Here is a 23,423-nt window from a genome sequence, read left to right on the forward strand (position 1 = left end):
CGGAGGCGCTGCAGACGGGTCATTAGCGTGACTGGCTGGCCCGAGCTCCGCGGGCCTCATCACGGGGCCGCCTCTCCATCAGCAGAGACGTAATTGACTGTTAGAGTCCCAGCCCCTCCCAGCCCCAGACGGTGGCTGAGGGGAGTCTGCTCCGAGCTGCTTCTCCAGCCTGAGTAATGTTCGTCAGACGTGTCCAAACAGTGGGCATTTGGTGGCGGGGGGAGACTGGGAATGCTGTTTTCACCAGGAGATCTGCAAGTGGTTGCGCGTCTAGCATGGGCAAGGCTCTGCGCTCCGTCGGTGGCCGGCGTGGTGGCCGAGCCGCTGTCTGAATTCCCTTCCCTCCCTCCCTCCCCATCCTCCTCATCGCCAGGTAGGAGGTGAGGTGCTCGGGGTAGCAGGAAAGGGAAGGTGGCCATTAAAACCTGGCATGAATGCTAGTCTACAGACCAGGGCGTAAATTACACAGCGATGCTGACAGCTTTGATGCCGCCTCTGAAAAGTTGTAATTGTCCCGTCCTCCGTGCGTGTCTGTCTGGTGCTTGGAGAGAGAGCGGTTCATGCTTTTATTTTAATCAGAGGAGACCTTCCCTACTGGGAACTTGAGGTCGTTCCATTTCATCTTACAGTGTCCCGTCTGGTTCGAGTTTTTTATTGCTTTTGGATTTGTCTTTATTCAGCGTTAAAGTGCCTGACGGGACCCGGAGGGGCATGACAGAAAGTTGACCTCCCAGGTTTTTAGCATGTGTAATCTTAGGAGATTCTGGTTCCCTTCCCGGGGGCTTAAATCAGAGTATGGATGAGTGTGGCGTGGGCGTGAAGGGCCGTCTTCCCCGAGCGCTGTAAGGCCAGGTGGTCTGTCTGGCAGGCTCTCAGGAGGCCTGGGTGCTTCTGTGGGGCCCGGACCCAGGGGGAGACTGGCAAGCCCTCTCGTGTCTCTAGCACACTGTTCTGTATCAGAGCGGAGCAGGAAGAAAAGTCCGAGGTGAGAGCTGAGTTCAGGTACTGCTGGACCCAGAGATTCCACTAGGGTCATCTGGACTTGGTCCCTCATCTGTTACAGTATACCTGTGTAAATGTAGAGAGTCACCCGTCTAACACCTCCTTGCTATGTGACCTTGGGCAAGCCACTACTCCCCCCCCCCCCCCAGCCTCTGTTTCTTCCTGCTGCGAGGATTCAGTGAGCCAGTTCAGGACAGCACCCAGCACAGTGCCTGGCACACAGTGGGTCTTCAGCTCTGCCTTTCTCTCAGCTGGCTTCATTCTCAGGCTTTCACCCCTCGCGGGCCCCTAGTGGTCTGGCACTCAGAGAAATAGAGTTTCTCTTTCCCAAAAGCTGTCAGGAATATGGACATAGGTCTCGGGTCACGGGCTGTAGACATTGCCACCAGCCAGGAATTGCTTCACCAGGTGGCTGGAGCTTGGGGAGCCCCATGGGGGAGAGGTCTGAGAAGCAAGCAGCCTGTCTGCTAGATTGGACAAGAGTGGGATGTTATTTCCAGGGAAGACTGAATAAAGAACCTTGCAAACCCTTGTCTTGTCAGGGGGGTGATACTTAGAGAGGGTGGCCATTACTGTGTCGGCCACAGTGACAGACTCTTCTGTGCCTTTGCACATGCTGTACCCTCTGTCAAGGATGCCATTCACACCCAGCACACTCCCATTCATCCCTCAAGACCCAGGTCTTCTTCCCAGAAGCCCTCCCTGACCACAGTAACCACTCTCACTGCTCACCCTAGCCTCTTCCCCTCTCATTAACTGCTTTTCCACTTTGAAACAAGCGTCTGCTGGGTGACTGATGGCCCTCTGTGCTGGGAATACAAAAGAGAAGACATCACGGTGCCTACGTCAGAATTAGTTTGATTCTTCCCCTCTGCTGTTTCTTTTCTATCTGAGCAGTTTACTTGGTCATTTATTTAGTCAACAAATATTTATTCAGCACCTTCTCCTTTGCCAGACATTGCTCTGGGAGCTGGGGATTCAGTGGGTAGTGGAAAAGACAGTAAAATTAATACAGTAGTCCCCCCTTATCCACAGGGGGTACTTTCCAGTGTTCCCAGTGGATGCCCGAAACTGTGGATGGTATGGTACTGAACTCTATAAGTACTCTGTTGTTTTTTTTCTATCCATATATACCTGTGATATAGTTTAATCGACTAATTGGGCACAGTGAGAGAGTGGCAACAATAACAATGAAATAGAACAACTGTAGCAATATACTGTGATAAAAGCTATGTGAATATTGTTTCTCTCTCTCTTTCAAGATGCATCTCATTGCACTGCCCTCGCCTTTCTTGTGATGGCACGAGATGAGACGCTGCAAGGCGTGCATGGTGAGGTGCAGTGAGGTAGTCAGTATGGGGCACCGCTTAAAGTCATTTACTTCTAGAATTTTCCACGTAAGAGTTCTGGACCGCGGTAGACCACAGGTCACTGAAACTATAGAAAGCAAAACTGCGGATAAGGAGTGGGGGCTACTATAATGGTTACAAAAAAAGATCATTGACGATGGTTTGTAACTTAACAAAATAAACAAAGATAAAGATTACCAGATTGGGGAGGGGGAGTGTTGGGGAGTAAAAACGGTCAAGGGATTAAGAAGTACAAATTGGTAGTTACAGAGTCGTCCCGGGGAGGTCAAGTACAGCATAGGGAACATAGTCAATAATACTGTAATGACTACGTATGGTGCCCGGTGGGCACTGGATTGATCGGGGCGGGGGGTCACTTTATAAATTATACAGGTGTCTAATCACTATGCCGTACACCTGAAACTAATATAAAATAAAGTAAATAAAGGTAAAGAGAGCAAGAGATGGGGAGTGGGTGGGAGGAGAAAGCCTGTGGGGTGTGGCAGGAAGGATGACAGGAAGGAAGCACGCCAGGGTGACATGACCCGGGAATGACAAGGAGCCAGGCTGTGGAGTGAGAGGTCTGGAAAGGAGGGTCAGGGGCCAGGCCAGGTGAAACCCTGAGACCCTGTAAGACCTGGTATCAGGATTGAGTTGATTGTTGGAGGCCAGCAGGTGTCCAGAGAGTTGAGAAGAGGCCTTACATTTTATTTCAAGTGCCTTGGGAAGCCATTGTCGTAATTCTGCTGGCTTTGAGCCAGCACTTCTCACTACTGCTCAAACACTGTGCTTCCCGTGGGGTAGCCATGCGCCCCGGGAGGCTCCTGCAGAGCTAAACTGTGGCTGGTCTGAACTGAGTGCCCTGGAAGTATATATAAAATAGACTGGTTTTCAAAGACGTTGCCTGAAAAAGAAAAAGGGTATCAGCTAGGTAGGATATTACTAACTTCTCTGTTGCTCACATGTTGAGATGCTAGTATTTTGACTAAAGTCAGTTAAATGACACTTATTATTAAAATGAATTTTACCTGTTTCTTTTTACTTTTGTTAATGGGGTGACTGAAAATTTACAACTATTTCTGACCCATCTTTTTGGGATCTTTCCCTTAAATCCTTGTCTTAGGCTTTGCTTCTGGGGGCCCCAGCCAGAGATGCACGGGTGCTTTAATAGGAGAAGGAGAGGGGGCACCTGTCCAGCACATCCCTGGGGACAGGTGCAGGGGCGAGGGGCAGGGGGCCGGGCTTCCTGACCAGGCTTCTCTAGCCTTTGGACCTCAGAGCCAGAGGACAAGGAGCAAAGCCACTGTGCCATGCCTGGGGCATGGTGTCTGGAGGGCCCAGGTGCTTCCAGCTGCCACACCCAGAGGCCAGTGGAGTCAGCAGCTGCATCCCTGAGGACAGAGCGGCCCTGATGACTTCTGTCCTTCCACGTGACCCTGGCCATGGGTCCTGGGAGTGTCTCAGCTGGAAGGATGGAGGGGTGTCCAGCACATGCCATGGAATTAAGTGTTCATGGGTGCAGTGTCTTTTTGTTCTGACACCAGCTCTGACCCCAAACAACTTTGCAGCTCTCTGGACAGCACTTGGGTATCCGTCAATTCAATTCTGACACCACCAGAGTTAGCGGAGACCCCACTGGTTAGGGGCTCAGTTCCACCAGACTGCCTCCACTTCAGCTGTCAGTCACAAGTCCCAGGGGTAGTGCTGATTGACAGGCTATAAATTCAGAGATTTCCACACACTGTCCCCCTCCATGTTCATTAATTTGTCAGAATGACTCATTGAACTCAGGAAAGTATTTTACTTACTCTGACCGGGTTATTGTAAAGAACACGACTCAGAAACAGCCAAATCGAAGACAGGCAGAAGACAAGGTATTGGGCGGGCGGTGTGCGCAGTTTCTGTATCCTCTCTGGGTCCCTGCCCTCCAGTGCATTGATGTGGTCCCCAACCCGGAACCTCCCCATCCTTTGGTGGAGGTTTCATTACATAAGCTGGATAGATGAAATCATTGGCCATTGGTGATTGAGCTCCAGCCCCTCTCCCCTCCCTGGGGGTCTCTCTGGTCACCATCGGAAGCTGTTTAGCCCCCTACCTGGAAGTCATCTCATTAGCATGCTAAAGACCCTTTTGCTTTCTGCAGATTCCAAGGGTGTTAGCTCTGTGCCGGGAACCAGGACAAACCAAGTATATTTTTTATTACTCCGCAGTGGGGCATAATATTAACACACTCAGAAGAGGAACACGTGGCTCTGGCCGGTTGGCTCAGTGGTAGAGCGTCGGCCTGGCGTGCAGGAGTCCCGGGTTCGATTCCCGGCCAGGGCACACAGGAGAAGTGCCCATCTACTTCTCCACCCCTCCCCCTCTCCTTCCTCTCTGTCTCTCTTCCCTTCCCGCAGCCAAGGCTCCATTGGAGCAAAGTTGGCCCGGGCACTGAGGGTGGCTCTATGGCCTCTGCCTCAGGCGCTAGAATGGCTCTGGTTGCAACAGAGCAACGCCCCAGATGGGCAGAGCATCGCCCCCTGGTGGACATGCCAGGTGGATCCCGGTCGGGCGCATGTGGGAGTCTGTCTGACTGCCTCCCCGTTTCCAACTTCAGAAAAATACAAAAAAAAAAAAAAAAAGAAGAAGAAGAACATGTGGGAAGATCTGTTCCTGGTGAGTTGCCTGGGTCATGGCATGTTACATGTGGGCATATGCATTGGAAAGAGGAAGGGCAGGAGGCGGTCAATCTCGCTGTATTGAACTGCTGATGTACGTCCATTCTTCAACAAGCACACAAAGCGCCTACTGTGTGCTCGTGTTGTGCAGGGCCAACACTGCAACCAGATCAAACCTTCTCAGCACCAAACCTGTTCTTGCCCACTGCCAGCTCAGAAGCTCAATTCGCTTTTATGGCCAAGACCAACTCCTTGGCATGACATCCAAGGCCTTCCCTGGCAGCCCCTGCCTTTCTCTCTGCCCTTGGTTCTTATCCCTCCCAGCAAGTGTTCTTTACTGTCATTGAACTGAACTATTTGCAGGGCCCCACATCTGATGCACCTGCTATACCTCCACCCACTTGTACTTGCTGTTCCCTCTACCTGAAACACCCTTTGCCAGCTCACTCCTCTATCAGATAGCTCAGCATCACCTCCTCCAGGCAGTCTTCCCAGATTCTCTCTTTACCATTGCCCTGTTGATTCTCCATGTCTCCTGTACTTTTTTTCCCTAGCACTTCAGTCATTCCACAGCTACATATTGGGCACTTACTATGTCGGAGGGGCGGCACAGGTAACTAAGAATTCCTCTTCCGTCAGCGTAGATGAAGTGCCGGACACTGAGCTAACCAATACGTGTATTACCTCAATCCTCATGTTGCCCTTTGAAACAGATACTGGTAGTAACCCCACTTCTCAGAGGTGGAAACTGAGGCTTCATGAGGCTAACAGAGATAGTAAATGAGGGACCAGGATGCACAACCCACGCAGTCAGACCCCAGAGCTCTTGTACTTCATTGGGGAACAACACCGCCTTTTGTTGCATTATCTTGCAACTCTGTTTACTCTGCCTCCAAGTCAGTCCAGGTCCCAGCAGGAAGCAGAGGGCACACTCAGAATGGGATCCTCAGAGCCGAGTTTAATGAAGGACTCGTTTGAGATGTGTGGGAATAGGGTCGGGAAACCGCAGGGGATGGTGGGGCGCTCCAGGCTTCTCTGAGGTTTGAAGGGGGGTTCGGGGGGATGCCTCTGGGAAGGGGGAGCCAGAGAGGCCGTGGGTGAGGGCGCTCAGAGGCACTGAGCGGGCAGGGGACGGAGGGGGAGTGCCCCTCCCTGCATGTTCTTATCCCTCCAGCCACCCCCGATGTCCTAATAGCCAAACCCAACCCAAAGCCGGAGAACCAAGGAGCCCTGGAACGTGGTGGGAGCGGCTCAGGCCCCTGGGGTCCGGAGCAGGGCAGGGAAGGTAGCCAGTGGGCTGGGCAGGCCACTGGCCCACTCTGAGTGTCTGCAGGCTCCTCGAGGGCCCAGCCTGGCCTTGCTCTACAGCTAGCCACTGTCACAATGAGTGACTGGTCTTCAGAAGAAGCGGCTTCCCCGTGTCTGCTTGCCGATCACGGGTGGACTGAACTGTATTCGGAGTGTGTGTGTCTGTTGATGTCGTCTCTAAGGTCTGTGTGGGAAGAGGGGGGCGAAGCCCTTCCAACCCCACGCTGTCTGCTTCTTTTCGGTGGCTCTCAGGAAACATTCCCCACCCTTTGCCCCACTTGAACTCGGATGTGAAAGTGGAAAATAAGATTATTTTTTTCTTTAATCGAAGAAGCACGCCGTGCTGCCCCGACCTCACGCTGGCTGCGGTGCGGCCGGTTACTTGAGATAACCACGCAGCGACTCAGCCTCTGCCTGAATTCCTGAGATAAGGAAGGATGACCCGTGGGAGGTGCTGGCCCCCGGCCCAGCGCTGTGGCCACTCCACGCCATGGGGTCAGCAGGCTCTCGTTGTTCCTTCAAACTGGAATCTCTGAAGAAAGCGCCTAGCCAGAGGGACACACCTGGATCCCTGTGTGGTGTGCGTCTGGGAGCCCGCATTGGCTGCGTGAAAGGGCTCAAAAGGAAAGTTGTAATTCCTAATCCATTCCAATTCTTTTTTTTTTTTTTTTCAATTTGTGTGTCATGTATGAACAAATGTGTTTGTGTCTCTGAAGAGGCAGAGGTAAGGATGAGATTAACTCCCTCTCCAAGGACATCGGGGTCAAGTAGGCATTTATGGCTTCCCAATTCTTTATTGTGTCTCAGGGATGTCTGCCGGCGTGATGCTGTGGACAGCTGATGTTAAAAACCAGTACTGGCTTTGCGGTCACACAGACCTCCTTGTTAAGATACGGGCCTAACCACTAGAACGTTAACTGCTACCCAGGTCAAATCCGTCCCTGGCCCAGTGTGAACCCGTGTCTCTTCTGTCTGGTGACCTTAACTGTGGTATGGTTGAAAGAGACCCGAACTTGGAATCCAAAGAACTAGATTCAGGGGTAGACAGAAGCGCTTTGTAGCTACGTGGTAGTAGACAGTTTTCTTAACCTCCACAGCGATGCTGTCTTTACGGGGTGTGTTGAGGATGAAATGAGAAGTATTTTACAGCACCAAGCCCCTTGCCTGCTACGTTTTAAGAGCTAAGCTTACCAATTTCCTTCTTATTTTAATCTCTTGAGCTTCTCCCTGCTTAAGATTGGTTGACATTGGTCTGCCTTTGTTGTGAATATATGTGTGTTGGAATCAACCTTGGCAAAGATCTGGAAGTTCTGGGGACAGAGTTGCCATTGGTTCCAGAATGTGGGACCATTCCCTTTTCTGGCTAGAAGAGGTGGCCTCTTTTTAGAAGCATTGAATGTAAATGACAGCCCTGGCCAAATATTCTCTCTGTGTGTGTGTATGTGTACACATGTATATATGTAATTATACTCTACTATGCCCCTCAGAGAATACAGCAAATTGCATTATAAAATATACAAATCAGTGGAAAGATATGTGTGTAACATTCATGACCACAAGTAGGCTGAAATAGAAAAGCTAGGTGGAGCTGTGTGTACCTCAGGATCTTAGAGAGTTGTTCCTTTGAAATGACAGGTTTCTTCCTGAGCTTTTTGTGCATATATCATTATGTATTCAGTACTTTTATGAGCATTATTGTGTGTCTCTTTTGGGGAAGATATGTATGCATTTCTGTTGGGTATACACTCCGGAGTGAAATTGCTGGCTCATATTAATCTTTCATTTGAATTGACACCATCAAAGGAAATAATAATTATTATAATTAAGCAATGAAGATTTATGGACAGCAAAATTTCTGTTCTTTGGATTGAATGAACACTGATGGGGGACAGACGGTGTATGCTCACACGTATTAGCTTATTTAGTATTTGCGACGACCTCTGAAGTTTTCTGCCATTAGGCCTATTGCCGACATGAGGAAGGTTGAGTTTTGTGCCCCGTGTGTCATACAGCTTGGAAATGGTAGTGTCAGGATTTGATTCCAGGTCTTTGGACTCCTGATCTGTGCTCAGCTTGGCCGTTGCTTCCTTTTTTACGATACTGGCATGTTCTGCAAAGCCTTTGAGTGCCGAATGCTTTTGACTTTAGGTTATTTTTTGCTGGTTGGATTGAAAACCCTTCTAAAAGACCCGCTCCTGGCAAGGTGCCTAGAATAGAGCATCGTGCGTCAAACCTGCTCTTGATGAGTCCAGCATCACTTCTTACCGAGGCCGCCGTCCGCTGAGCAGAGGGGTTTGTCCTCATTGGCAGCCATGTGTAGAACCTCATGTTTGTGGAGGTGGGTGTGATAGCAAATTTCTACAGATTTTGTTGTCTTTTTCCCCTTCTTCGTAGCCCATTCTCACTATTCCCAGCATAGCTGCTCTATTGAGTTTGCTAAGAGCCTAAAACCCAGCTCCCCAAACTTGTTACGAGTTGAGTGTAAAGTAAGAGAAAACACCAGCAAGGGAGAGCTGGGGCGTTGGGCGGGGGGTGCTCCTGTGATGAAAATGCACAACTTTGGTGCCCGGGCTTGGTAGAAGTGGGTTTGGCGCCCTGGGGATCTGCGTGGCTCTTCACTTCCCAGTTCCTCTGTTCCAGAAGAGAGGAGATAGGGCGTGTGTGTCCATCTGCGGAGACGTGCATGTCAGGAAAGGAAAAAGCAGAGTGAAAGTCCCACCCACGGTCTGGAGAAAGGACTCTAGTAGGTTTTCTGGGATGGCCCTTGGACGTGTAGACAGAACATTGATTTTAAAATACAGGAGTCTGAGCTCTTTCGTCCTCTAACTTCCCGTTTGGGATCTTCCCTGTCTCTTCTCCCTTAATCAAATTGTGCTAAGGTTGTGTAAATAAATTTGCTTCTTCAGAAATCCACTCTGGGAGCCCATTGGCTCCTCTGTGGTAGTATTTCTGAATCAATTCCTGAGATGGCACTTGAGTGCTTCTAATATGTATGGTCTGGGCTTGGTAAATTGAGAGCAGTCTTTTCAATGATTCCATAACTTCACAAAACAGGCCTTGGCGACTCTCCTCAGCATAACTCAACAGACTGTCTAAGCGTCTGGATATAGAATCTAAAACAGAGAGGACAAGTTGGGGACAGTGACTCTGATAGAATTCTTCTGCTTTGACCACTTCTGAGAGTAGCCTGTGTTTGGTTCAGTCTTGGTTGGTCCAGCATGTTCATAGGCCCAGGATAAGTTAAGGTTAGATGGCAACTGCATATCAACAAAAATCCAAATAACATCAGCGAGTAGGGCTTTTCCTTCTCTTTCTCAGACCAAAGAATTCTGGAGATAGTCCAAAATCAGGTGGTCCCTGCATGGTTACCAGGGACTGAGCTGTTCTTATCCATGGTTTTGCTATCCTTGTCATAGTACCTAGTGGTCCAAAATGGCTGCTGGAGCGTCAGCCATCACATCCACATCACTGGAAGCAGGATGGAAGAAGCAGGAAAGGATAACAGCGGTCTTCCTCTTGCCGAATTAGTTCTTTTTAAGGCAATTTCCCCAAAATCCTACATAGCACTTTGGGTTAACATCTCACGGGGCTAGACTTAGGCACACAGCCATACCAGCTGTGGTGGAGGCTGGAAGATGAGTCCTTTAGCTGAACACATCACTGCACTAAGTCAAATGAAGTTCTGTTCCCGAAGAAAAGGAAACCAGAGAGAGAGGACATAACTAGTAGTCCCTGCCACATCCAGCAGGGTACTCGTTCTACCAAGACTGTAGTGCAGAAGAAAGGGCTTGACTCTGGAATCAGAAAGACTTGTGTTTGGATCCTACTTGGCTCCTTCAGTTACTCGCTGCAGGACCACTTCTCTGAGTCCAAATTTCTTACCCATTAAACCAGAGGAGAGTAATGGCTACTTTGTAGAGTTGTTGTGAGGTTTATACAAAATCATTCATGTAAATTTCCTTGTACACAATAGGTACTAAATGGTAGCCATTATAGTTGTTATTTTTAATGGATAAATTGTGCATTACCATAGTGGTTATTTTTAAAATTGACATGTAATTTACATAACATAAAATTTACCCTTCTAAGGTATACAATTCAGTCTTTTTTAGTGTATTCGCAAAGCAGTATAACCATCACCACAGTCTAATTCCATAACATTGTCATCACTTCCCAAAGGAAACCCTGTATCCACTGGCAGTCACTCCGCCTTCCTCCCTTTCCCCAGACCCTGCCATCTTTTGACAGGCATCACTTTTAAACAAGCTCTCTCACGTGTGGCAACTATGGTCACCAGGAGCTGAAGGCTTATTCAGTCCTTTGAGCTGGAACTTCTAGAAAAAAGGGACATCGTGCTTTACCCGAGCACACATCTCAGACCTCCACAGAGCTCCCTGATCGGCCACGCTTGAGTTTCATGCCTCTCAGAGGACCCATCGATGCTGCTTTCTGGGCTGCTCGATCAGCCTGGGTCCAGCCCTCTGGTTGGGAACGTGGAGACATGAGACTGACGTCTCCAGGAGAATCATGTGGAGTCAGGGAGGGTACAGTTCCTTCAAGAAGTGGATGTGTAGGGCAGACAGAAAATAGAGTCCCTGTCCTAAGGATTGGTCTGAACTGCTAGGTTCAGGATGCTGAGATTAGTTGGGGGGGAGGTTAAAAGCAAATATTAGGAGAAAAGTCACTTGGTTCACAGAAGAGAAATAAGAGATATTGAAAAGAAAGAATTATCTCTAGACCACACAACACCAAGTTCTCTGCTGTCCGTTTAAACTTAGTAATTTTATATATTAGTTTGTATAATACCTCTAAATCTGTAAGGCTGAAGCAACAAGACTCATTTTTCAACAACATAAAACAAATTTAAAAACTGGAAGCAGAAGCTGATGTGTGTCTGTCAAAAGGTTTGAGAGCAATTGTAGAAGTTGTTTTTTTGTTTTTTAATGTGAGCCACTAATGAGATTCAGACTGATCACCTCTGAGAAAGATATTAACCAAATAGCATATACTAAGAAAACTCTACAGGGGGTGGGCAGTGTGCCTTTTGCAGATGGAACAATGCCCCAGAGTTGACATAATCACAGAAAATTATGTCAGCTTATTGTTATGTAGGTTCATAAGCATTTGCAGGTGAAAGCATGTGTTTGAAAGGCAACAAGCGACAGTATGATAGAGTCATATACTATCGGGGCCCTCTCTTAGGGGCCAGAACTGATGACCTCCAGACTCTTCTTGGCCTATGAGGCAGAGCAGGGAGCTAGCTGCATGGCGTTTGGCATTGGTGGCAACACTGATGTCCAAAAAGAATTCATCAAATCACAGGATGTTAGTTCCCGAGAACCTCAGAGAGCGTCTGACCCAGGCTCTGGTTTTAACCACAAGGAGAAGGAAGCCGCAGGTGAGATGACTGGTCTGAGGGAACGGCCCTGTGTTCCAGCTCAGCGCCAATCAGTGCGCAAGTCACAGAGAGCGGCCATTAGTCCCCTTTCTTCTTACTGGCTAGTGTTTCAGTTGATCAGCAGTTTTGAAAAGCGCTCATATAAATAGGTCTGATTGGGCTTTGGGGAAATCAGAGAGCTGTCCAAACATGAGATGACCTTTTTTTTTTTTTTTTGGACTTTACCCTCATAGGTCACATAGTTGAAATACACATTTATTTTGTTTGAATTCTTTGAGCATTTCATCAGTTGTGCTGAAAACTTTGTCTCTGCCTCCCTGTGAGGACGGGGGCTGTGTCCTAGGTATCTTTTTGACTCCCGAAGGGTCTAGCATAAGACCTGTTTGTAAGACAAATAATGGTATTAGAAACTACCCTTCGGCCCTGGCCGGTTGGCTCAGTGGTAGAGCGTCGGCCTGGCATGCAGGAGTCCCGAGTTCAATTCCCGGCCAGGGCACACAGGAGAAGCACCCATCTGCTTCTCCACCCCTCCCCCTCTCCTTCCTCTCTGTCTCTCTCTTCCCCTTCTGCAGCCAAGGCTCCATTGGAGCAAAGTTGGCCCGGGCGCTGAGAATGGCTCTGTGGCCTCTGCCTCAGGCGCTAGAATGGCTCTGGTTGCAACAGAGCGACGCCCCAGATGGGTAGAGCATCGCCCCCTGGTGGGCGTGCCAGGTGGATCCCAGTCGGGCGCATGCGGGAGTCTGTCTGACTGCCTGCCCGTTTCCAACTTCAGAAAAATACCAAAAAAAAAGAAAAAAAAAAGAAACTACCCTTCATTGGTCTTTTACTATATCCCAGGCACTGTGCTAAGCATCTTACATGGATTATTTCTTTTATACAACAACCTTATAAGAGAAAGATCACATTATCTTCCTTTTAAAGGTAAAGAAAATGGCATTGAGTAACTTACCTAAAGTCAATAATCCCTATTGAGTGGCAGAGCTGGGATTTGAACCCGGGCAATCTGAATCCAGATTGCATGCTCTTAACCACTGGAAAGGTTACAGTGCCGCTTAGCAACTGTGGGATGGAACTGAACTGACGGGTTCCAACCCAGTACGTCTGCACCCAGTGGGGAATGTCCGCAGGAAGTTGCAAATCAGGAGAGGAAAGTGGACTTGGCTGCGGGGGTAGGGGTGGGGGGGTTGTTTACAAAAATGTCATGATTGACTGCCACTGTTAAAGGTCACAGAACATCTTTCTCTGGCCCTGGCCAGTGGTGCAGTGGATAGAGTGTCATCCTGGAGCACCGAGGTCTCCTGTTCTTCCTGGGATCACGGGCTCCATCCCGGGGGCACTGGTTCAAGCCCTGGTCAGGGCGCATAAGAGAAGCAATCAGTGGTACAATTAAGTGGAACAATGACTTGATGCTTCTCTCTCTCTCTTTCCCCCTCCCTTTCTCTTACTCTTAAAAAAAAAAAAAAAAAAAACCACAAAGAAACCCTAAGCCAAAAACCCCCTATCCTTATTTCTTCTACCTTCTTATCTTTTATAAAGGCGCTCTTAAGGAAGGGGGAGGGGTGGGGTGGAGGACTCAGATGGTCCATCCACTGACACGGGTGGCCCTCAAGCTGCCCAGCTTCATGGGCACTGGAGAGCAGGAAAGAAGAAAACAAGGCAAGAGAATGAAAAAGGAGCTAGGAGTCCTACTCCGGTCTCAGTGTACTCACGGCCTTCTTGCTCAAAATCAGGGCCATCGGTTAGGTGAGCCCGTGCCCAGTTTTATATGGTTACAGTTTTTAAATAGCAGGCAAATGCCTAAAGAGGATCCTTGCTACCGTGATGCAAAGACCAGCATGATCCGTTCGTTCTTCAGTGGGAGTTTCAGATGTTTCTCTGAAGACACGGTCTTGAATCCCGTCATTGGAGTGAAACTGGGAAAGGTGAACGAATAGGACTGACTTGCCCTTGGGAACCAGGATACCTGGGATCTGGCCCTGCTGCCCCACCAGTCTGCCTGGGCCTGGGAGTGCTGTGCAAGTCAGTCTGCCACTAGAGAGTCAGTTTCCTCATCTGAAAGGTGGAAGGGTTGAGCACCACACTGTCCTTGAAAACCCTTCTGGGCCTGGTCGTGGATGATGATGTTAGCTGATGGAAGAGGCTCTCAGAACCAGGATTCCTCGTTCTAGTTGTCCTCTTCTGATTCCTTTCATATTCCTCTCTCTAGAAATGTCAATTCATTCCTTCTTTCCTTCGCCGTTTACTCATTCATTCATTCCTTCTTCCCTCCCTCTATTCAATAATTATCTCTTAAGTACCTGGGCCTCTGAGGCTGTTAACAGTGGATGGACAACCCCTTGGTTTCAAGGAGCTCACGGTCTAATTGGAAAAATACAAATATTTTGGAAATGGTATCTTGGAAAAGGGCCACGGAAGAGGCACGTTCTGTTTTGAGAGCACAGATGTGGGCGTGGCCAAGCATGATAACCAAACTGAAAACAAAAATTCATCAGAAGAAAGAAAAGAAACCTGGGTGTTTTGTAAGTTTTTCTCATTTTTCAGAATAATTTTTTTTTCAGAAATAAACTAGGATTTCAAACCTCTCACTCCTATAGATTGCAAGCTTTTAGGAACTCCATGTCACACCGTATTTTTTTTTTTCACTGGAGGGCGTTTTACTTACGTTACAATGATACAGCTCATAAAAGGGAGTTAGTTGGTTCAATCCAAATCACATTTATTGGGGGCTCACAGGGGACCTGTCCTAGGCAGGGCCTTCTGTGGGAGAGAAAAGGCCTGCAGGGTGGGACTCTCACTGGCTGTGAGGAGCAGTTCCCCACTTGGTGGCCGTTGACCGTGAGCAGATTGTACATGTCTTTGAGATCTCTCGGTGGAAAGTGCGGTACCCCAGCCTAGGCTCAGGCAGACTTCAGGAAATGGTGCTTGTCAGTCCCAAGCCCGAGCTGTAGGAACCTCCCCCTGCCCCTCCCTCAGTTCCTGGGGGCTGTAGGAGATACAGGGACAGACGCACAGGATTTATTCTCCAGTGCCGCGGGGAACTGACGCGTTGGGAATGTAGCGCAGAACGAATAGGAGGAAGACCCAAGTTCGGAGCTGAGTGTTGTCACTGGCAGAGTTCTTTGTCCCTGGGGAGCCTCTCTGTCTGTCCCTGTGCCTAGAAGTCTGATGTCCCTCTGAGCAGTGCCAACACCCTCCAGTTGCTTGCACAGAGGGAGAGAGACTGTACTGCAAACACCCGTGCAGAGATGAATCCCCACTGGCGGGAGGGGGCAAGGGAGCGCTCTCCAGACCAGGCAAGCTGGCATGGGAGTTGGGCTTGTAATGAGTTCCCCCTGAGGAAAAAAAAAATAACACATAGGCTCTAACAAAAGTATCCTGGGGCTGGGGACCCACTGTCTCCCTATGAGCACTAGTACAGGGTGGCTGGTCACACAGGCTGTGAACTCGGACTGGTCAGTCTGGCTCCGCCTCTGCCCAGGTGACCGCTGTGCATCAGGTTCCCCTCCTGGATGCAATGGGAGTGATAGGGACCCTGCTTAACCTGCTTGCTGAGAGTGCCAAGTGAGGCCGTGCCCGCCACGGCCCAGAATAGTGCGGGGCACTGCGGGGCACGTAATACACACAGCACTGGTTAGCCGACATCATCCTTGTACCATTCAGAACAGAAGCGTCTTTCTGAGTTCAGTCCGTTGATAGCTGCACTACAGAGCCGAGTCCGCTGGGTCTCCCAGCTCTCTGCCGGCCTCTTTTCCTGCTGTCCCCAGCAGAAGGGACAATCGGGGAGCAGGGAGGTGACACTGAGTGGTTTCTGTCTCTCCAAACTAACCACGTTCTCTCTTTTTTTTTTTTTCTGTATTTTTCTGAAGCCGGAAACGGGGAGAGACAGTCAGACAGACTCCCGCATGCGCCTGACTGGGATCCACCCGGCACGCCCACCAGGGGGCCACTCTAGCGCCTGGGGCAGAGGCCACAGAGCCATCCCCAGCGCCCGGGCCATCTTTGCTCCAGTGGAGCCTCAGCTGTGGGAGGGGAAGAGAGAGACAAAGAGGAAGGAGAGGGGGAGGGGTGGAGAAGCAGATGGGCGCTTCTCCTGTGTGCCCTGGCCGGGAATCGAAGCCGGGACTTCTGCACGCCAGGCCGATGCTCTACCACTGAGCCAACCGGCCAGGGCTCTCTTTCTTTTTGAGCACACTCTAGTGGTTTACCCGGAGTATTTAAACTGAGTACATTTGGGACTAGACTCGACTTACTATTATTATTATTATTATTATTATTGTTACTACATGACAGTGCATGAGCGCACTTGGGAAGCACGCACACCGAAACCGCACACGAAAACAGCGGTCGTTGGCTCAGGTAGACCACGGCAATAGAAGTGTGGCAGTGAGACCCAGGAGTCACCCTCATCCTGCCTTCCTCCTGCCCCCACTGCGCCTTCCTCTCTTCTGTGACTTCATGAAGAGGCTAGGAAACGAATTCCTACCTTCTCAGATGGAAATAAGGAAACGAGGACCCTTTCTTTGGCTGCCTGGGGTGGGGAAAATACATAGCTAACAGAAGCACAAGACGAAGTAGAGCCAAGAGGACCGATGTGGCCGGTGGTAGCAGAAGCCCTGGCTTTAGTCTGCCAGGCGCAGGGACGCTAGCCTGTGGGGAGGCTGCGCTGTGTCTCAGTCTCCACTACTGTAACACTCCCGGATCAGGACTGTCACGTGAATGAATTCAGGTGCCCTGTGAGTGCCTGGTCCTGTGCAGTGCCTGGTCTGGGCTAGGGGCTCAGAAAGTAGGATCCTAGATCTCTGTAGCCTCAGGTTTCTCTCTGGTAAGTTTGGGATAATTATACTTAACTTTATGACTTGTCCTGAAGTTTAAAGGGGAATATATGTTTCCAGAATCTATACTTAGCAAAAACATCTGTTCACAGATCTCAGTAAATGTTTTTAGTGAGGAATATCAGAATTCATATCTCCAGATAAGACTTTTGATATCCCATATTATCTGAAAGGTATTAACTACTTATATCATAGGCTCACTGAATTCTCAGAGATAGCTACTATTCATTGCCCCCATTTTGCAGATTTGAAAATTGAGGCTCAGGGATTTTAATTGCTTTAACAAGATCTAATAGCTACATCGAGGCAGAGATGCAAGCCCAAGTCTTTCTCATATGAGAGTCAGCCTATAACTTTCATGTTCCTGGGAAATAAATGCCTTGTTCTATCCTCCCGAAGTTGCCTTGCTCAGCATAGCCTTCTTTACAGGAACTGTGTTCTGTGAAAATGAGGCTTTTATATTATGGCCTCAATCTATTTCTGGTCTCAATTAGTGTTTGTTCTATTTCTCCAGATACTGTTTATTTACTTCTGAAATCCAAAACCATTGCTAATGGATCTGCCTCACAAAGGCTATTTATAAGAATAAGCCAGGCCTCTGAAGATGATTCCCAAATCTGAGATCCCAAACACTGGGAATTGCTGTGCAGCCTCCACTTACCCCTCATCTTCCCTCCTCCAGGTGACTAATTTAGAGACCTATCTGAGTCCTGGAATGCAGAGGCATGTATTTATAGTCATACTTCACATAAAAGGGGAGTTCCAAAGGAACCAACACTTATTCCCTATGCATCAACTATTTTCTCCACATCTGCTCATTTTATTTTATGTAACAACCCATACATCATTTTATTATTACCCTAATTGTGCAGGTGAGAAAACAAGACTCGTAAGCGACAGAGTAGAGAGTCAAACCCAGGTCCATGTAACACAAAACATATTCTCTGCCTACACTGACCCCTGCTCTGACCCATGAAAGCATGGGGACCATCTGATGAATGCTGCAATCCCATCCCCTCAGATTGGCACGCCGGCGACCACTGCCCATCAGAGCACCAATAACTCCTCTTAGTTTTTTGCACCCAGAGAGCACCCCAAACTCTCCACCCCCTCTCTCCACCCCTGGTACCTTGTCAACCATCTTGCTAATGCACCCCCTTGGTTGTTAGGCAGATGGGTGAGAGTGGTGCCTGCAGCTGGAAATATAACTTAGCCAATTCCCTGATGACAGTGGGGTCAGTAGTGCCACCACTGTCCCTCAGGATAAGCCACCACTATTCTCACTGCCTCTTTTCAAGGAGATGAAAAGCATCCTGCAAGGACCATTATCTTCCTCCCGCTGGCTGTGCTCAGAGTAAGAAACTGCCCCAAGAAGTCCCAGGGTGCTGAACAGTCTTTGATGGGGAGTATGATGATGAGAAGAAGACGATGACCGCTTTATACAAAGCCGGGCACACACATGTATACGTGTGTGCGTGCATGTGCGTCTCCTGGCTCTGGAAGGGATGATGGCTATTTCTGAGGAACTACACACGTATACAGATGAAAACAAACAAACAAAACGACGTTTAAAATTTTGCCCCTTTCAGATACCCAGGAGTGGTTTTCAGGGTCCTCGATAAAATGGGGGAGGTGCAGATGGTTTGCACTAGGGCATGGTTTCAAATTTAAAGAGGATTTTATGGTCTGTGAACCTTTGAAATTCTAATTGCAGACCTGTCTGAGGTGGTATATCCTTCCCCGGGCACAGAATCACATTGTCCACAAGTTCCTTTCTTGGCCAGAGGAGATGGGAGGAGGAGCAGATCTATAACATAATCTTCAAATGAAAGTGAAACACCAATTGATGATGGCACGTTTGGGCTTTCTGGTGAATTCAGTCAAGAAACAAATAGCTGGCTGTTTACCATCCCAGTTAGCTCAGCGTGTTGTCACAATCTTTATTATTACAGCATCTGTAGAGCTCAGGGCATGCTCAGACAGCCCCAGCTGGCAGAGAGCTATACGGTCATCTTGCCACGTCCCACCTTTATTTTACAAGTGATGGCACCAAAGCCCAAAGTGACAGCATCAGTTATTAAGAGAGAAAGCTCTGGCATCCAGGGCTCCTGGAATGGAGGCAGGTAGTTATTCACTGACTCTAGGCTTTAAATAACGGCTCGTATTTACCAAGCCCTAGTACAGCTTTTACCGTAAGCCATACGCGCAGGATGCAAGGAGCTACCAGCCCAGCAGAAGTGACAAGCATTAAATGACAGATTGGAATAGAGGGAAGAATAGAATAAATGCAAAGTCAAAGTCTAAATTGATTTCCAGCCTAGAGGAAGGCCCTCTTGGAGTGGATGGAGGTCTTAACTGCTCTGTGGCATAGCACGGGGTCTCTGAGGCTCAGAGAACTTAATTAGCCCAAGCTAGTAGGGGCCATATTTGCTCCAAGTCACAGAAGCTTCCTGCAGGATGACCTGGTTAGACAAAACACCTCCAACTCTCATAATGGCTTTCCTGGGCACAAAGCACTTTCTCCTCATTATCATTTAACAGCCTCATAGGGTGGGTGCCCTTCTCTTCCCTCTTCACGTGAGGCAACCAAAGGCCAAGGTCCCCTAGCCAGCAGGGTATCACTGGGACTTAGGCTATTCTCATTTTTGCTCAAGCTGTCACCTGGTCATAGAGGCCTTCTCTGGACATTCCTTACACCTCCATCACTTTCTTCCTCTGTAAGTGATCCAGGTGATCTGACCTAGTGGTTGGCCACCTGTTGCCCTGCTAGGAGGTAAGCTGACCAGAGCAGAGGCGTTGTCACTACAGAGCCTCCAGAGCACTTAGTACATATTTGTTGACTGTAAGCATGCTGATGCATTTTCATTTGACAACCACTTGGCTACTAGTCTGCCCCAGGCCCGATGCAATGACAAAGTCCCTGCCTTGGGGCACTCCGTTGTAGTTGGGGTTATAAACCAGACTTAACCCTTTAAGACAGCAGGAACTCAATCCTGGGGGAGGCGACAGGGCCTGCCTTCTGCCCTCAGGGGGCGCATTTAGGTGATGAGTTTTGAGGTGGCTGTAGAAGGCTCCTGCTGGCTCCAATTACGGGAGCCAATCGGGTGTTGCCTCCCAAGTGCCTAGGTTTTTTTGTTTTTTTTTAAAACCAATTTCATCCGCAATCAATGGTGAGAAATTAAATGGATTCTTTGGACTAAGTAGATTGAGCTAGTGAGAAAACTAGCCATCTGCCGGGGCCGTGGAATGAGCAATCTGTTGGTGCGTTTTCCGCAGAAATTTGACATCTGCTTAGCGTTGTGCACCATTTGCACCTCGGGAAATGCGTTTTCTATCCCCGGACCCTGTCTTTCCTCGGAGGGGGGGGGGGGAGAATCGGTAATGAAAGATTAGACAGTTGTAAAAAATCAAAACCCTTTCATTTGTTCTCAGCGTATTAGCGACTACGCAAACTGCACAAATCAGGCTTTCAGCGGCGGGGCGCGCCCGCAAAGGGAGTGAGGGCGGGAGCCGGGCCGCGAGCCGGGGCACCGGGCTGGCTGGCCCTCCCGCGGGAGGCTGCTCTCCCCGCTCGCGTCCTGCACCCACATGGGACTAAAAAAGAACGCGTAAAACTTTTTCTGGTCCCCGTTCTAGCCAACGCTGCGGCAGCCAGCGCTCCGGGGGCGGCCCCAGCCCCGCGCCCGCGTCGGAACGTGGCCTGGGAGGCGGGGCGCGGGCGCGGACGGGGGCGGGGCCGCGGGCGGCGGGGGCGGGGCCGCGGGCGGCGGGGGCGGGGCGGGGGCCGCGGCGGGGGGCGGCGGCGCTTGCGCAGAGCACTTCCTTGTTTGTCCCCGTGACTGTAGCGGGAGCGCCGCCGCCCGCCGCCCGCCCGCTTGCCTGCCGGCGGGAGCGTGTGTGCTCAGTGTGTCGGTGTCCTCGCCGCTGCCTGTCAGAGCGTCTGGGGAGGCAGCGTTGGCCGTCCCGAGCCGCCCGGCCCGATCCCTCTGCGCCGCGCCGCCCCGTCCCCTCCCCCGCCGCCGAGGAGCCGCCGCCGGCATGAGCACAGGGAGGCGGGTCCCCGAGAGCCCCCTGCCTCGCGCGCGGCTCGGAGTTTGAAGGGCCGCCGTCGCCTGCTCCGCCCGTCCGCCCGCCCTTTCTCCCGCCGCCGCCGCCGGGGACGGGAGCGGCGCCAGGCCGGGCGCCGGGTGGCGGGCTGCGCGGGGCGTTCATGAGCCGCCGGGCGGTCTGCGATCCCGGGAGCCTGCGTCGTGACTCACCCTCCGCCTGTGTCTCGCCCCCCCCGGCAGGATGCCGGACCAGATCTCCGTCTCCGAGTTCATCGCCGAGACCACCGAGGACTACAACTCGCCCACCACGTCCAGCTTCACCACGCGGCTGCACAACTGCAGGAACACCGTTACGCTGCTGGAGGAGGTAGGTCGCGGCCGGCGCCCCCCGCGCGCGCCCCTCCGGGGACCCCCTCGCTGCCCCGCTCGCAGCCTTGATTCCTGAGCCCGGGATGTTTGGGGCTGGGGAGCCACACCCCCTCCGCAAAGCCCTGCTCCCCGGTGCACGGGAGACCTCGGATGTGCAGCCCGGTGCCCCGTGTGCCCGGGCGGCAGCGCCCGAAGGCAGGATGTGCGCAGAGGACTGAGCGAACTCTGGCACCCCCAGAAAGAAGAAGAACGTTCTTTCCCTATCTTTTGCCCTTTCTCGGTGCCAGGCAGTCTGCTTGACGCCTTCCACATCGTAGTGACCCTGTCATAACCCGCGAAGTAGGTGGCGTCAGGCCACTGGGGGCAGAGGGAGGGGAAGCAACGTGGCCAAGGTCACCATCAAGGGACAGAGAGGTGGTCAGTGAATGCACTTCCCTAGGGCTTGGCCAGACAGGCTTAGCCGCATAGGCAAGGAGAGAGGAAGACTCTTAAAGGAATGAGAAGGAACCCAGGCTGGTACAGCCTCCACCCAGGGTTCCTACCCTTGAGTCCCCGCGCGTATATCCGGGGTGGAAAGAGATCTGTGCAGACAGGTCCCCACCCTGCTCCTGTCGTCCTAGGGTTTGGTTATGCTGGAGGCTGCTGCGCCAGCAAGACCTGCCCGCAGGGCACTCAGAGCTGTGAACAGAGAGACCTGAGGCCCTTGCTGCCTGGAAGCGCTGACCAGACCCGGAGAAGGGAGGCCAGAGACTGCAGGAAGAACAGCTCCTCCTATCTAGACCCTCCAGGGAACCCTTGAGAGTGTGTGGGGATGGGGCCAAGGGCAGAGCGATTTCCTTTACAATTTGAAGTGCATTAGTGATAGGGTGGAGTGGAACCCACAAGCCCAAGCTGCAGAAGCCTCTGAACATCAGTAGAAATAGGACATTTGCCCTGGAACTTGGCACCGTCTGTAAGTGCCGTAAAGCACCATTCCCCTCCAGACAAGAGGAACCTTGCTGCTGCAAAGACAGCATTGGGGGAAGTTAGGAAAACAGGTCGTTTTTCGGGGTGGATTATCCTGGTTTGGTTTATTTGGGGTTGGCAGCTCTTTCTGATTAAGCTTGCCATGGCCAGCCCTCTTCCATATTGAGAAGCTCGAGTTTCTGTGGGCAGACTGACTTGATAGGGGGTTTGGTGCTCTTTAGACTAGGTTCCGTGTAGGTCTGGTATTCTAAAGTGCAGGGGTGCTATATTTTAGAAGGGGTGGGATTTCTGTGAGTACTGGGTCCCATCTTGCCTGCCAGGTACAGCACATTAGTCTAAATGTTTTATGCCAGTTGAGGATGTTTTTCTGAGATTCTTTCTGACGTTCATGTTGGGGTATAGCACTGCATTTTGAATTTACTTGGAGAACTAGCATCTATCTACAATATGTTTGAAAGCCAGAAATAAATGTGGGGGTTTCCTTGTTTGTTTGTTTGGTCTTTGTGAGCTGTCAGTCTTGCGCTAGCCTGATGCTTAGTGTCCAGGATTAAATGGAGTTGCCGGGCATTCCACCCCATAATGGGTCTGTCCTTCATTTAATGGAGATAAATTGGAACCTGCTGATAGAGGAGCATTTTGCATCCTTTTTCAGTACTAATTGTATGTGCCTCTAAAGGATGTGACATTGATTAGACTGAACGGGTCTTTTCCTTCTAGATAACTTCCTCAGTGGCTGCTAATAGAGCTGTCAGTTATTTTAACTTTCCCTTTCTGCACATTCAGATAGTGTTGCTGCATTCTTTTTGGGCGGGGAGTGATAAGGTTAAGTAGTTGGTGATGCTATTTGTAGGGGAACATGTCCATATTTTGCAGCAGCAGCAGAGGATAGGGTTAATCTTGCATTACGTGCTGTTGCTCTCGGTCTTAGTTTGAGGTAACTAAATTCAAAAAAAAGTGTAAGAGTTGCATTTGTATGTGTGCACGTGTATTACTGTTTTGCAAGATTAAGGAGAAAAATACTTCCAATCATAATACAAATGTAGTCACCTATGAATTTGAGAAGGAATTGGAACTGGGCTAGAAGTTTAAAAGGGCTGTGTCCTACCCCTTTTACATTGATAATTCTCATGTTCTCAAAAATATAACACTTACATGTTTCACTTAGAAAGGAACAGTAATTATGTAACTTTTTTCCTGAACTGGAGTACAATGCTAGTCAAGAAGTCATTGTCCCCAGTCTGTATCTTTTAACTCTGAAATCATATTCTGTAAGGTTAGACTCTTGAGTGATGCTATTTGCATAAATGTGAAATATATCTTTAGTTTCTTGTTTATAGATAACCATCACAGTTGAATTTTTATTTCCCCCTAAGCTTATATATGGCAGGGTTATGTTATTATAAATCATTATTATAAATATCTTAAGTGGTCAGAATTCACTTCTTAAAAGATATGGGGCCGCCTCCCGCAGCCAAGGCCCAATTGGAGCA

The 23,423-nt window shown here is 50.0% G+C and overlaps 1 protein-coding gene across 3 annotated transcripts in view; it reads left to right on the top strand.

The window, feature by feature from the left end:
• The window catches only part of ASAP1 (ArfGAP with SH3 domain, ankyrin repeat and PH domain 1), a 315,266-nt gene that overhangs the window by 38,946 nt on the left and 252,897 nt on the right, over positions 1 to 23,423 (top strand). For all 3 annotated transcript variants that reach the window (XM_066265648.1, XM_066265647.1, XM_066265649.1), the window contains exon 3: positions 20,839 to 20,965. In XM_066265648.1, the coding sequence (XP_066121745.1) occupies positions 20,839 to 20,965 (127 nt within the window). The remainder of the gene's footprint in view (positions 1 to 20,838; positions 20,966 to 23,423) is intronic.

Source organism: Saccopteryx bilineata, chromosome 3 (genome assembly GCF_036850765.1).
Source record: "Saccopteryx bilineata isolate mSacBil1 chromosome 3, mSacBil1_pri_phased_curated, whole genome shotgun sequence".
Classification (NCBI taxonomy): Eukaryota; Metazoa; Chordata; class Mammalia; order Chiroptera; family Emballonuridae; genus Saccopteryx; species Saccopteryx bilineata.